Genomic DNA, 12781 nt, shown 5'->3' on the forward strand with positions numbered 1-12781 from the left:
ATATAACATCTAAAAAGAAACAAACCAACAGTCTTTACTGTACTAAGGAAGAATGATCCGTTTCCTCCCTTATAATAAGAATAAGATTTGCTGCCAGGAGGCACAGATGAGGAGCGGTGACTTCCTCCAGTGTACGAGATACAGATCTGTGAGGTGCGGTCCCAAGGGGGGGGGGGTGATGTGCGCAGCCAGTCGCTGAGATGATTAATGACACAATTTGCGCTGCTCATCCATTTATATCTTATTTTTCTCTCACAATCAGATTTTCAAGCCAAAAAACTGTGCAGAGGTGTTGATCATGAGCGGCAAGTGTGAGGAGCAGAGACCAAAAGCAGATAACTCACCCCGAACACTTCCATTCAGCATGAAATCACCGCATTCCCAGTCTCTCTGTACCAGCCTTCCATTACAAAAAGGTCCGATGGCCCATTCTCCGGGGACCCTCCCCAATGCCCCGTTCTCCGGGGACCCTGCCCAATGCCCCGTTCTCCGGGGCCTCTCCCCAATGCCCCGTTCTCCAGGGCCTCTCCCCAATGCCCCGTTCTCCAGGGCCTCTCCCCAATGCCCAGGATCCCCATCCACTTGGGAGCAGAATTCCCTTTCCATTATCCCTGAGTAAACTTTTCCACCATTTGGTTAGATGCCACGTACCAAGGTTTCTATCCCATCTCCAAAGCTTTTCTCCTAGTAGTGATGTTCCTTTGACCAATGTTGTAACCAAGACTCGAAATTCTACTGCGTTTTCCCAGTGTTAGTATTTGGATATGGATTGTCTTGTTTGTTTCTTCTATAAGAGCCATTTTATTCCCAGGTTCTTCAAAGTCTTCACCAGTACCATAGTTTCCTTTGCCATAGTAACACTTCCTTACCAGTGCCAGCCTTTCATTCCCAGGTTCTCTCCGAGCACGAGGGGACTTACTTCGCATCCACTGGCCCTTCCCAGCCTGCCAAGGGTCCACTGGCCCTTCCCAGCCTGCCAAGGGTCCACTGGCCCTTCCCAGCCTGCCAAGGGTCCACTGGCCCTTCCCAGCCTGCCAAGGGTCCACTGGCCCTTCCCAGCCTGCCAAGGGTCCACTGGCCCTTCCCAGCCTGCCAAGGGTCCACTGGCCCTTCCCAGCCTGCCAAGGGTCCACTGGCCCTTCCCAGCCTGCCAAGGGTCCACTGGCCCTTCCCAGCCTGCCAAGGGTCCACTGGCCCTTCCCAGCCTGCCAAGGGTCCACTGGCCCTTCCCAGCCTGCCAAGTGTCCACTGGCCCTTCCCAGCCTGCCAAGTGTCCACTGGCCCTTCCCAGCCTGCCAAGTGTCCACTGGCCCTTCCCAGCCTGCCAAGTGTCCACTGGCCCTTCCCAGCCTGCCAAGTGTCCACTGGCCCTTCCCAGCCTGCCAAGTGTCCACTGGCCCTTCCCAGCCTGCCAAGTGTCCACTGGCCCTTCCCAGCCTGCCAAGTGTCCACTGGCCCTTCCCAGCCTGCCAAGTGTCCACTGGTCCTCCAGCATGACAAGTTCTTAGGGTTCTCTCCTAAAACTGCACCCAATCTATCCGTGTTTCCTACCAGATCCAGTGTCCATAGTGGTTCGCCCTGTGCCGGCAACCCATTTAAAGTCTTCCAGTGCAAGCAATTCTCTATGGGTTTCCCATTGTCTACCAGTTTTCTTGGGTTCTGCCATGATGCCAATATTCCTTTCCCAATTAACCCTTCCACACCACATTCCAGTTTCTAGGGCATCATCTCCCAACCAAGATGCCTCCAGCTGTTGCAAAACTACAACAGCCAGCATGCCGGTATAATCAATAATACCAATATGTGTTTCCTATTACAACGGTTCCCTGTTAAGAAGCTGTTATGAGTCATAAAAACCCATTAGAAAGACTTTAATTTCCCTGCAGCGCCTCCACAGGTGGATGATAGTATTACACAGTAGTGTCCATTAAAAATTAATCAACTGGCTATAGCAGTTGTCTCCGGAGTGTGTTGATCCAGCTGTTGCAAAACTACAACTCCCAGCATGCCCGGACAGCCGAAGGCTGTCCGGGCATGCTGGGAGTTGTAGTTTTGCAACAGCTGGAGGCTCCCTAGTTGGGAAACTCCACCTTAGTGAATCATATGCCGTTGCTTATTTTATATCAAAAACAGTTTTACAGATTCTTCATAGTATGCTTGGTGGTTGCAAATGCACACAGCGGCACAAGCCCCTTAATAGTTGCAGCATATAATTAAAGTCATAGTAACAATGATAAACTCACCATAACGGTTCTTTAAAGTGCCAGGGACCATGCAATGCGGCACTGCCCCACCGACAGTCACCCGTCCTACAGTGCCGATATACCCCAACCTCAGCCTGCCACACCTGGTCAATTGAGGAATTGCACCGCAGACACTAACTAACTACAGAATTAATCCAAACCCACCTTGCTTCCAGCGACTCCCCCTAGGGGTAAATCCTCAAATCTGCACCCAGACCCAACCCTGCAAAAAGAGGATAGGGACTGTGTAAAGTCTATGTGGGGGATTATGGAAGATGGCATCTGGGTATGCTGGGAGTTGTAGTTGGCAGACACTACCCTAGAGTCTTATGCGCGTGCCAGCATTTAGTTGTACCCCCCATGCCCTGCGGTAGCCCTGGCACACCTATTCGCCACAGATTCTTCACTTACCCTCTCATCCGGCTCAACGAACGCAGCTGACGGGACGTCTAGAAGATGTGCGCACATCGCCGCTCGGCTGGCAAGTGGTGTAAGCTGAGCGGAGCGGAAGCTGTGGGATTTAAGACGCTCTGCAGCGAATCGCGTGGGGCGATATTATTCTGCACCTGGCACGCTCCTCGCCGTTAACCCATTCTTGTACCACAACGGTATCCTCGACGCCACTAATCGCATAATCGTCTTGTCAACTCTGGAACAGAGGGACATAAAGCCTGGTCTTTAGTCAACAGATAGAGATGTAGCAGAGCCGAGCTGAGGATAAGGACGGTCTGTGCATCCGCTACAGCTAAAATGAGACGTTTAGACTTTATGCAACAGATACAGACGTAGCAGAGCCGAGTAGGAAGTCAGCACGGTCTTTGCGTCCGCTACAGCTTTTATGGGACGCCTTGTCTTTATGCAACATATATCTTCAACTCAGCTCTGCTACATCTGTATATGTTGCATAGAAACAAGGCATCCCATATAAGCTGTAAGCGGATTCAAAGACCGTCCTCACACAGATGTAGCAGAGCTGAGTTGAAGATATAAGGACGGTCTTTGAATCCGCTTACAGCTTATATGGGATGCCTTGCTTCTATGCAACATATACAGATGTAGCAGAGGCGAGTTGAGGACATAAGGACGGTCTTTGCGTCCACTACATCTCAGCTCTGCTACATCTGTATTTGTTGCATAAAGACAAGGCATCCCATAAAAGCTGTAGTGGATGCACGGACCATCCTTATATCTTCAACTCAGCTCTGCTACATATGTATAAGGACGGTCTTTGCATCCGCTACAGCTTTTATGGGATGCCTTGTCTTTATACAACAGATACAGATGTAGCAGAGCTGAGTTGAGGACATAAGGACGGACTGTGTGTCCACTACATCTCCACTCCAACTCAGCTCTGCTACATCTGTATATGTTGCATAAAGACAAGGCGTCCCATATAAGCTGTAGCGGATGCACAGACCATCTTTATATCTTCAACTCAGCTCTGCTACATCTGTATAACGACAGTCTTTGCATCCACTACAGCTTTTATGGGATGCCTTGTCTTTATACAACATATACAGATGTAGCAGAGCCGAGTTGAGTACATAAGGATGGTCTTTGCGCCCACTACATCTTTTTCTTTGCGTCCGCTACAGCTTTTATGGGATGCCTTGTCTTTATGCAACAGATACAAATGTAGCAGAGCCAAGTTGAAAATATAAGGACGGCTTTTGCGTCCGCTACAGCTAATAGGAGACATTTAGACTTTATACAACAGATGCAGCAGAGCCGAGTTGAGGACATAAGGATCCGCTACAGCTTTTATGGGATACTTAGTCTTTATGCAACATATACAGATGTAGCAGTGCCGAGTTGAGGACATAAGGACGGTCCGTGAATCTGCTACAGCTTTTATGGGATGCCTTGTCTTTATGCAACATATATGTCCAACTCAGCTCTACTACATGTGTATATGTTGCATAAAGACAAGGCATCCCATAAAAGCTGTAGCGGATGCAAAGACCATCCTTATATCTTCAACTCAGCTCTGCTACATATGTATAAGGACGGTCTCTGCCCCCACTACAGCTTTTATGGGATACTTAGTCTTTATGCAACAGATACAGATGTAGCAGAGCCGAGTTGGTCATATTCAATTGACTGGAGCTGAAGTGATATTAGGTTGGTGTTATTTATCGTTTTACATAGGACTGCGGGTAAGAATGCACAGGCACTGCCGTCGCCCAGATGGCACAGGGGGCAGCGCTCCCTAACCTGGCGTCCATTGCCGATCGTTACAGGTTCTCCAGGCAAAATGTATCTAGCAGGAAACAGGTGCTAGAAGATTATATCTGTGGGAAGACGTCCCACTTACAAGTAAACACTGCAAACCCCTGAGGGCGCCCTGTCTCCTGTAGCCTACATGACCTAATGTAGCGTTTTCCATACAGTGTGCCTCCAGCTGTTGCAAAACTACAACTCCCAGCATGCCCGGACAGCCAAAGGCTGTCCGGGCATGGTGGGAGTTGTAGTCTTGCAACAGCTGGAGACACACTGTTTTGGAAAGGATTAGAGATGAGCGAATTTACAGTAAATTTGATTTGTCACGAACTTCTCGGCTCGGCAGTTGATGACTTTTCCTGCATAAATTAGTTCAGCTTTCAGGTGCTCCCGTGGGCTGGAAAAGGTGGATACAGTCCTAGGAGACTCTTTCCTAGGAATGTATCCACCTTTTCCAGCCCACCAGAGCACCTGAAGGCTGAACTAGTTTACGCAGGATAAGTCATCAACTGCCGAGCCGAGAAGTTTGTGACGAATCGAATTTACTGCAAGTTCGCTCATCTCTAGAAAGGATTGATCTAATGGCTCACTGACAACAGGTGGTCCCTTCCGCCCACCACAACAACACGATATACACTTCTTTTTAATATGGTGCCAATGCTTGCTGTCAGTGAATGGAAGCATTAGGTCACACAACGGCAGCAAACTAGACTGCAGAAAATATGCAGCAGGTGTTGTACGTGTTAACGTACCCAGAAAACTTCTGGCGGCCATTGCCCTCGGGTCCTGAAGTAACAATGTAACATCCCACCGAACACATGACTGATCCCCCTGCATCCGGGGGGGCGCAACGGAGGACAATGATTTCATAGGAGACCCTAATATGCAAAGCAGATGGTAATATGGTCCCCGTCCTCCGAGCGTGGCGCCAGTGCCGAGACCAATTAACTAACCCATGAAAATTCCCAAGGTGATAACTAAATGGCATTGGGTATGGATTATGCAAACCAAAACCAGACACACACACACAGGCCCCAAATTCCCAAAAGGACGGACAACAAGGACAAAAGGGACAAGGAATCCGTAACCTAAAATAACACTCAGAGCACCGCCCCATTACAAGGAAAACAACTGCTAGAAACCCTCGAAAACCTTTTTTTTTCCACCACTAGGAGCAGTCACCCAGCTTTCTTAGAACCCAGAAAGGCAAACATGCGGTAATACATGTCACATTTTACATATACCTACCCAACAGGGCAACAGGAATCTGGAGATGGACATACAAAAGTGTATACAAAAAGGTAATAATACATTCTACAATAAAAAATAAAAAAAAAATGTATAAAAATAAATAAGTAAATAGCTTCCTATCCATGCAGGAATGTGAAGAAGCTGGGTTCAATCTCCTCAGGGCTGTAATGTCACCAAGCGTTTTCAGATCCCAGAATATGAAACCTATGGCAATTTATAGCAAGTTCAATATACACTGATCCCTCAACTTACAATGGCCTCAACATACAAAGTTTGTTTCTGGACCATTGTAACTTGAAATCACCTGTATTACTGAAGTGCATGCACTGACTGGCTGTCTGGTAGCGCCCCCTACAGTACAGGGAGGAACTACAAGTTCTGTACCACTCCTTACCTGTGCCAGGGTTAGCTGCTCCTTTGGACACCAAGTAAGGGGCGGCTCCATTTGGGACACTGTGTGTTCTGTATAGGACCCTGAAGAAGCTCCTGTCCTCTACATAAACCATTTTTCCCCAACCAGGGTGCCTCCAGCTGTTGCAAAACTACAACTCCGAGCATGCCCGGACAGCCGTTGGCTGTCCGGGCATGCTGGGAGTTGTAGTTTTGCAACAGCTGGAGGCACCCTGGTTGGGAAACACTAACATAGACAGTGATTACAGCTCCCAGTAGATCTTTCTTACTTTAATATGCTTCATCTCTATTAGTTATCTACTTATTTTTCTTTAATTCTCACTTTTTCCTATTTTTTTGACATTTTGTGGCTTCAGAACCAATTACCAGGTTTCCATAGAGTTATGGTCTCAACATACAATGGCCTCAACATACAATGGCCGTCCTGGAACTAGGGGTGTGAATCGCCAAGAATTTGGCAATTCGATTCGAATCGCGATACCAGTGTGGCGATTCGATATATCCCGATATATCGCGATACCGTCTAGGTGACGATACATCGCGATATATCGCCCACCTGGGAGCATTCATAGATCCCAATAGACGCCGCTGTCAGCTTTGACAGCGGCGATCTAGTACTCCGGCGCGCACTTTTCTCATGTTATCCCGTCCGGGCTGCAAAATAAAATAAAACGCACTTTATCTTACCTGCCAACGAGCCCGCGGAGCTCCGGTACAGTCCGGTACAGGTGTTCGGTCCCCGGGCTGTATTCTTCCTACTTCCTGTTAGTCCGGCACGTCACATGGAGCTTCAGCCTATCACCAGCGGAGGCGGGACATCGCTGCGGCCAGTGATAGGCTGAAGCTCCGTGTGACGTGCCGGACTAACAGGAAGTAAGAAGAATACAGCCCGGGGACCGAACACCTGTACCGGAGTGTACCGGAGCTCCGGGGGCTCGTTGGCAGGTAAGAGAAAGTGTGTTTTATTAAAAATTCCACATCCCTAAAAGAATCGATTCAAAAATATTTTGAATCGATTCTGTATCGGCAAATGAAAAATCGCGATTATCGCGAGAATCGATTTTTTCTTACATCCCTACCTGGAACCAATTAATATTGTAACTTGAGAGACCGCTGTATAGCTACAGGCTTGCCATTCTGGAATCTGGACAAGCTGGGCAACCAGGGCTGTGGAGTCCGAGTCGGATAAAATTTGGGGTACCTGGAGTCGGAGTCGGCAAACAATGCACCGACTCCTACTAAATTTAGATTGGAATGAAAAAAAAAAAAAGCGTAACCGCAAAACGAACAAGTTAAGTGACTGTGAAGAAGTTTTTCATGTGCTTTACTATATGGCACGCAACGCACAATTAGGGGCGGCAATACTTATACTTTCCATAGTGTTGTGTTCTGCTGTTACAGGGAACCCATGGATAACCTAGCCTCTCATTGATAAGGGGTTAAGGAAATATGTTTTTTCCAGGACTAGAGACACTTGTATAAGTGAAGGGAATGGAGGGTCAATAGTTCAAGACTGAAGCTGTAAACCATTGGAAAAACTGCTGCCATTCAGCTAAGGCTATAAAAACTTGTAAACTCGATTGTTAGCTTAAAGGGGTACTCCGCCCTTAGACATCTTATCCCCTATTCAAAGGATAAGATGTCAGATCGCTGGGGTCCCGCTGCTGGGGACCCCCGGTATCGCCACTGCGGCACCGCGCTATCATTACTGCACAGAGCGAGTTCGCTCTGTGCGTAGTGACGGGCAATACAGGTGCCGGAGCATCGTTACGTCACAGCTCCGCCCCTTGTGATGTTGTCACGGCCCGCCCCCTCAATACATGTCTATGGGAGGGGGCATGGAGGTCGCTCTGTGCAGTAATGAAAGTGGGGTGCTGCGGCGGCGAACTCGGGGGTCCCCAGTGATCTGACATCTTATTCCCTAGCCTTTGGACAGGGGATAAGATGTCTAGGGGTGGAGTACCCCTTTAAACATGATTATGGGATTCTACTAGGGAAATCATGTTTTATAATAAATGCCCCTTCCTGGATCCTCCCACTGCCCTATCTTCAGCAGCAGATCAGCACACAAAAAGGAGAAGGCAGCAGCGTCTGCCCAACTACCTCTCTCTGCTAGAAGAGCTTAGAAGAACTTGGTGGAACAGCTTCTTGGAGTCAACTGTAAGTGTTTATAAATACATTCGCATATTAATACAGAGGAGTCGGAAGTACAAAAAACTGTGGAGTCGGAGCATTTATATACTGACTCCAGAGCCCTGTGGGCAACATCCCATTAGTTTCAAAGGCAGGTTGCCACCCAGCTTTCTATAGCTACTGTAAAACGGCTACATGTACAAACCATCTCACATTGAATATATAGGTATCAATCTCTGTGGAGTCACCTTAATAAAATACATTAAAAAAAAAATGTATATTATATATAAAAAATAAAGTGAAAAAAATTATAATAAATATTATTTTCTTCACACAGAGATTATATATATATATATATATATATATATATATATATATATATATATATATATATATATATATTTTTTTTTTTTTTAATCTATTTATCTCTATATCTATCTATCTCTCAATTTATTCATGAAGGAATCTAGACATGATTTGTAAATTAGTTCTATTGGTTATCACCCAGCTTTCTCAGGCTCCTGAGACTGGAAAATATGCATTTATACATTACATTAACTAGATCAATAACTTTTCACTCTGTTTTTGTTCAAATTTGTGAACGAACACCATGCGCATTGCTAAAAAAATAAATATATATATATATATATATATATATATATATATATATATATATTTATTTATTTTAAACAATAAAAAAATATAAATAGTAAATATTAAATAAATACTAAATAATAATATAATAGTAAATAAATAATATTTATATAATTAATAAATAATATAATAGGCATGAATAGAGTTTATATATTTTCATGCCTATTTTATTATGATTATTAAAATCTATATATTTTTTATAATAAATAAATAATTAATAAATAATAAAATAGACATGAATAGAGGTAGGATATAAATATTTACAGATATGCAGGGTATTTGGTAAACAACCCATGAAAAGAATATGCATGAACTATTTTGCAGTATGGAGGGGGCATTTGATGGGCACCCCCAGAGCACAGCTTAGTACCACCCAGGATGCACTGAGGTCTATGGGATAAGGTCACCCCACGAAAAATATTTTTTTAAGCCCCAGGAAGAACTCTACTGAAAACATTCGGCATCCCACAGAACTAGGAGGGAAATCTATTCCCACACTTTGGCGTCCCTAAGAGGGAAGGTTAGAGGTCGGGAACTGTCACTGTCTATAGATGTCATCATTTCTGGGGACCAACGATGACATAGACCAGCCTGGCAGATGTTAGGAATGGGTTAAAGGGGTATTCCAGGAAAAAAAAATTTTTATCTATATCAACTGGCTCCAGAAAGTTAAACAGATTTGTAAATTACTTCTATTAAAAAAATCTTAATCCTTTCAGTACTTATGAGCTTCTGAAGTTAAGGTTGTTCTTTTCTGTCTAAGTGCTCTCTGATGACACGTGTCTCGGGAAACGCCCAGTTTAGAATAGGTTTGCTATGGGGATTTGCTTCTGAACTGGGCGTTTCCCGAGACATGTGTCATCAGAGAGCACTTAGACAGAAAAGAACAACCTTAACTTCAGAAGCTCATAAGTACTGAAAGGATTAAACATTTTTAATAGAAGTAATTTACAAATCTGTTTAACTTTCTGGAGCCAGTTGATATATAAAACAAAGTTTTTTCCTGGAATACCGCTTTAACCACTGCCCAATAACACACAGATGTAGCAGAGCCCACTTTGTAGGCGCAACATTGTCTCAAGATGCAAAAGCAAGAATGTGACTCACTCAGCTCTGCTACATCTGACAATCAGCATTGGGAAGCCATTTATAGCGGCGCTTGTTAGGCTGATGCTGGATACATTGTATCTTTATGTCATTCTGATGCATTCATCATGTAAATGTCTCATCAACCTTGATTATTCCCAGACATAATAAGATTCCGAAAGGGTCTAAAAATGTAACATTGAAGCCATGTGTATTGTATCCAAGAAGAGAACAACATAAAATCACATAAAGAGGATTGTAGCATCAAAGGAGTTAAAATTATATTGAGGCTTTGGATGGAGAAAAAAAATAGGAGGGAGTGCAGCACCAAGCCAGGTGCATACAGAGGTGCTGCGGGTGCAGCACCTCTGCATTCGCTTACTGAAAGTTCACACAAAGCCATGGACATAGCAGAAGAAGAGACAGCCAGTGAAGGGGATGGAGGACGAGAAGAGAATAGAGCTATGCACCCCAAAACACAAAATAAATAAGGGGGGGGGGGGGAGGAGGGAGATTAGGGTGAAGCAGCTCCTAACTTCACAGGTGAGCCGTCTGCAGTTAGAAGGGGTGTATAGTATATAGTAGAGGAGGGTTACCCAACCAGGCTTGCTCCAGCTGTTGCAAAGGGTGACATTTATGTATTGATTTATTTTTTCTTTTCTGTCTGTCCACATTGCTCTCTGCTGACACCTCTGTCCAGGTCAGGAACTGTCCAGAGCAGGAGTAAAGCTATTTGATATAAAATAAGTTTGATATAAAATATGTTTAACTAGAACAGTGTTTCCCAACAAAGGTGCCTCCAGCTGTTTCAAAACTACAACTCCCAGCATGCTCAGACAACTGGATGCTGTCTGGGTATGCTGGAAGTTGTAGTTTTGGAACAGCTGGATACACACAGGTCTAGACTGATACGTGTTCCTATCACTGACACATTAGAAAACCGCTGGGGGAACAGATCCGATTTATTCAAGTAGAGTTGCCGCATGCTGGGAGTTGTAGTTTTGCAACAGCTGGAGCCACCCTGGTTGGGTGACACTGTAGTAGAGTGATACTGTGACAGTTATGTTACAGTTACAGTACACCCAGCAGTATGAAGTCACCTGGGATAAAGGGGTGCAGCACCCATACAGTCAGAGAAGGGTGCAGCACCCACACAGTGAAAGAAGAAGAGGGGCTTCAGACATACATGCAGATTTGGGAAAAGAAAAATAGAATATAGGGGTGCAGAACAAAAAACAGATACAATGGAGTGTGCAACACCCAGCTATATACACAAACCAGACGTGGGGTGCAGCACCCAGCTATATACACAAACCAGACGTGGGGTGCAGCACCCAGCTATATACACAAACCAGACGTGGGGTGCAGCACCCAGCTATATACACAAACCAGACGTGGGGTGCAGCACCCAGCTATATACACAAACCAGACGTGGGGTGCAGCACCCAGCTATATACACAAACCAGACGTGGGGTGCAGCACCCAGCTATATACACAAACCAGACGTGGGGTGCAGCACCCAGCTATATACACAAACCAGACGTGGGGTGCAGCACCCAGCTATATACACAAACCAGACGTGGGGTGCAGCACCCAGCTATATACACAAACCAGACGTGGGGTGCAGCACCCAGCTATATACACAAACCAGACGTGGGGTGCAGCACCCAGCTATATACACAAACCAGACGTGGGGTGCAGCACCCAGCTATATACACAAACCAGACGTGGGGTGCAGCACCCAGCTATATACACAAACCAGACGTGGGGTGCAGCACCCAGCTATATACACAAACCAGACGTGGGGTGCAGCACCCAGCTATATACACAAACCAGACGTGGGGTGCAGCACCCAGCTATATACACAAACCAGACGTGGGGTGCAGCACCCAGCTATATACACAAACCAGACGTGGGGGGCAGCACCCAGCTATATACACACTCCAGATAGGGGGGCAGCACCCAGCTATATACACACTCCAGATAGGGGGGCAGCACCCAGCTATATACACTCCAGATAGGGGGGCAGCACCCAGCTATATACACACTCCAGATAGGGGGGCAGCACCCAGCTATATACACACTCCAGATAGGGGGGGCAGCACCCAGCTATATACACAAACCAGACGTGGGGTGCAGCACCCAGCTATATACACACTCCAGATAGGGGGTGCAGCACCCAGCTATATACACACTCCAGATAGGGGGTGCAGCACCCAGCTATATACACACTCCAGATAGGGGGTGCAGCACCCAGCTATATACACACTCCAGATAGGGGGTGCAGCACCCAGCTATATACACACTCCAGATAGGGGGTGCAGCACCCAGCTATATACACACTCCAGATAGGGGGGGCAGCACCCAGCTATATACACACACTCCAGATAGGGGGTGCAGCACCCAGCTATATACACACACTCCAGATAGGGGGTGCAGCACCCAGCTATATACACACTCCAGATAGGGGGTGCAGCACCCAGCTATATACACACACTCCAGATAGGGGGTGCAGCACCCAGCTATATACACACACTCCAGATAGGGGGTGCAGCACCCAGCTATATACACACACTCCAGATAGGGGGTGCAGCACCCAGCTATATACACACACTCCAGATAGGGGGTGCAGCACCCAGCTATATACACACTCCAGATAGGGGGTGCAGCACCCAGCTATATACACTCCAGATAGGGGGGCAGCACCCAGCTATATACACTCCAGATAGGGGGGCAGCACCCAGCTATATACACTCCAGATAGGGGGGCAGCACCCAGCTATA

General features: G+C 46.3%; 1 protein-coding gene across 3 annotated transcripts in view; it reads right to left on the minus strand.

Moving 5' to 3' along the window:
- The window catches only part of TP53I11 (tumor protein p53 inducible protein 11), a 119848-nt gene that overhangs the window by 59156 nt on the left and 47911 nt on the right, over positions 1-12781 (minus strand). Inside the window, exon 1 of one of the 3 annotated variants that reach the window (XM_056527776.1) lies at positions 2655-2872. The exons of the other annotated variants lie outside the window; for them this stretch is intronic. Coding sequence (XP_056383751.1) covers positions 2655-2711 — 57 coding nt within the window. The 5' untranslated portion in view covers positions 2712-2872. Of the gene's footprint in view, positions 1-2654; positions 2873-12781 lie in introns of those variants that run through there. 3 annotated transcript variants of the gene reach the window in all.

This window comes from Hyla sarda, chromosome 6, assembly GCF_029499605.1.
Source record: "Hyla sarda isolate aHylSar1 chromosome 6, aHylSar1.hap1, whole genome shotgun sequence".
Lineage (NCBI taxonomy): Eukaryota > Metazoa > Chordata > Amphibia > Anura > Hylidae > Hyla > Hyla sarda.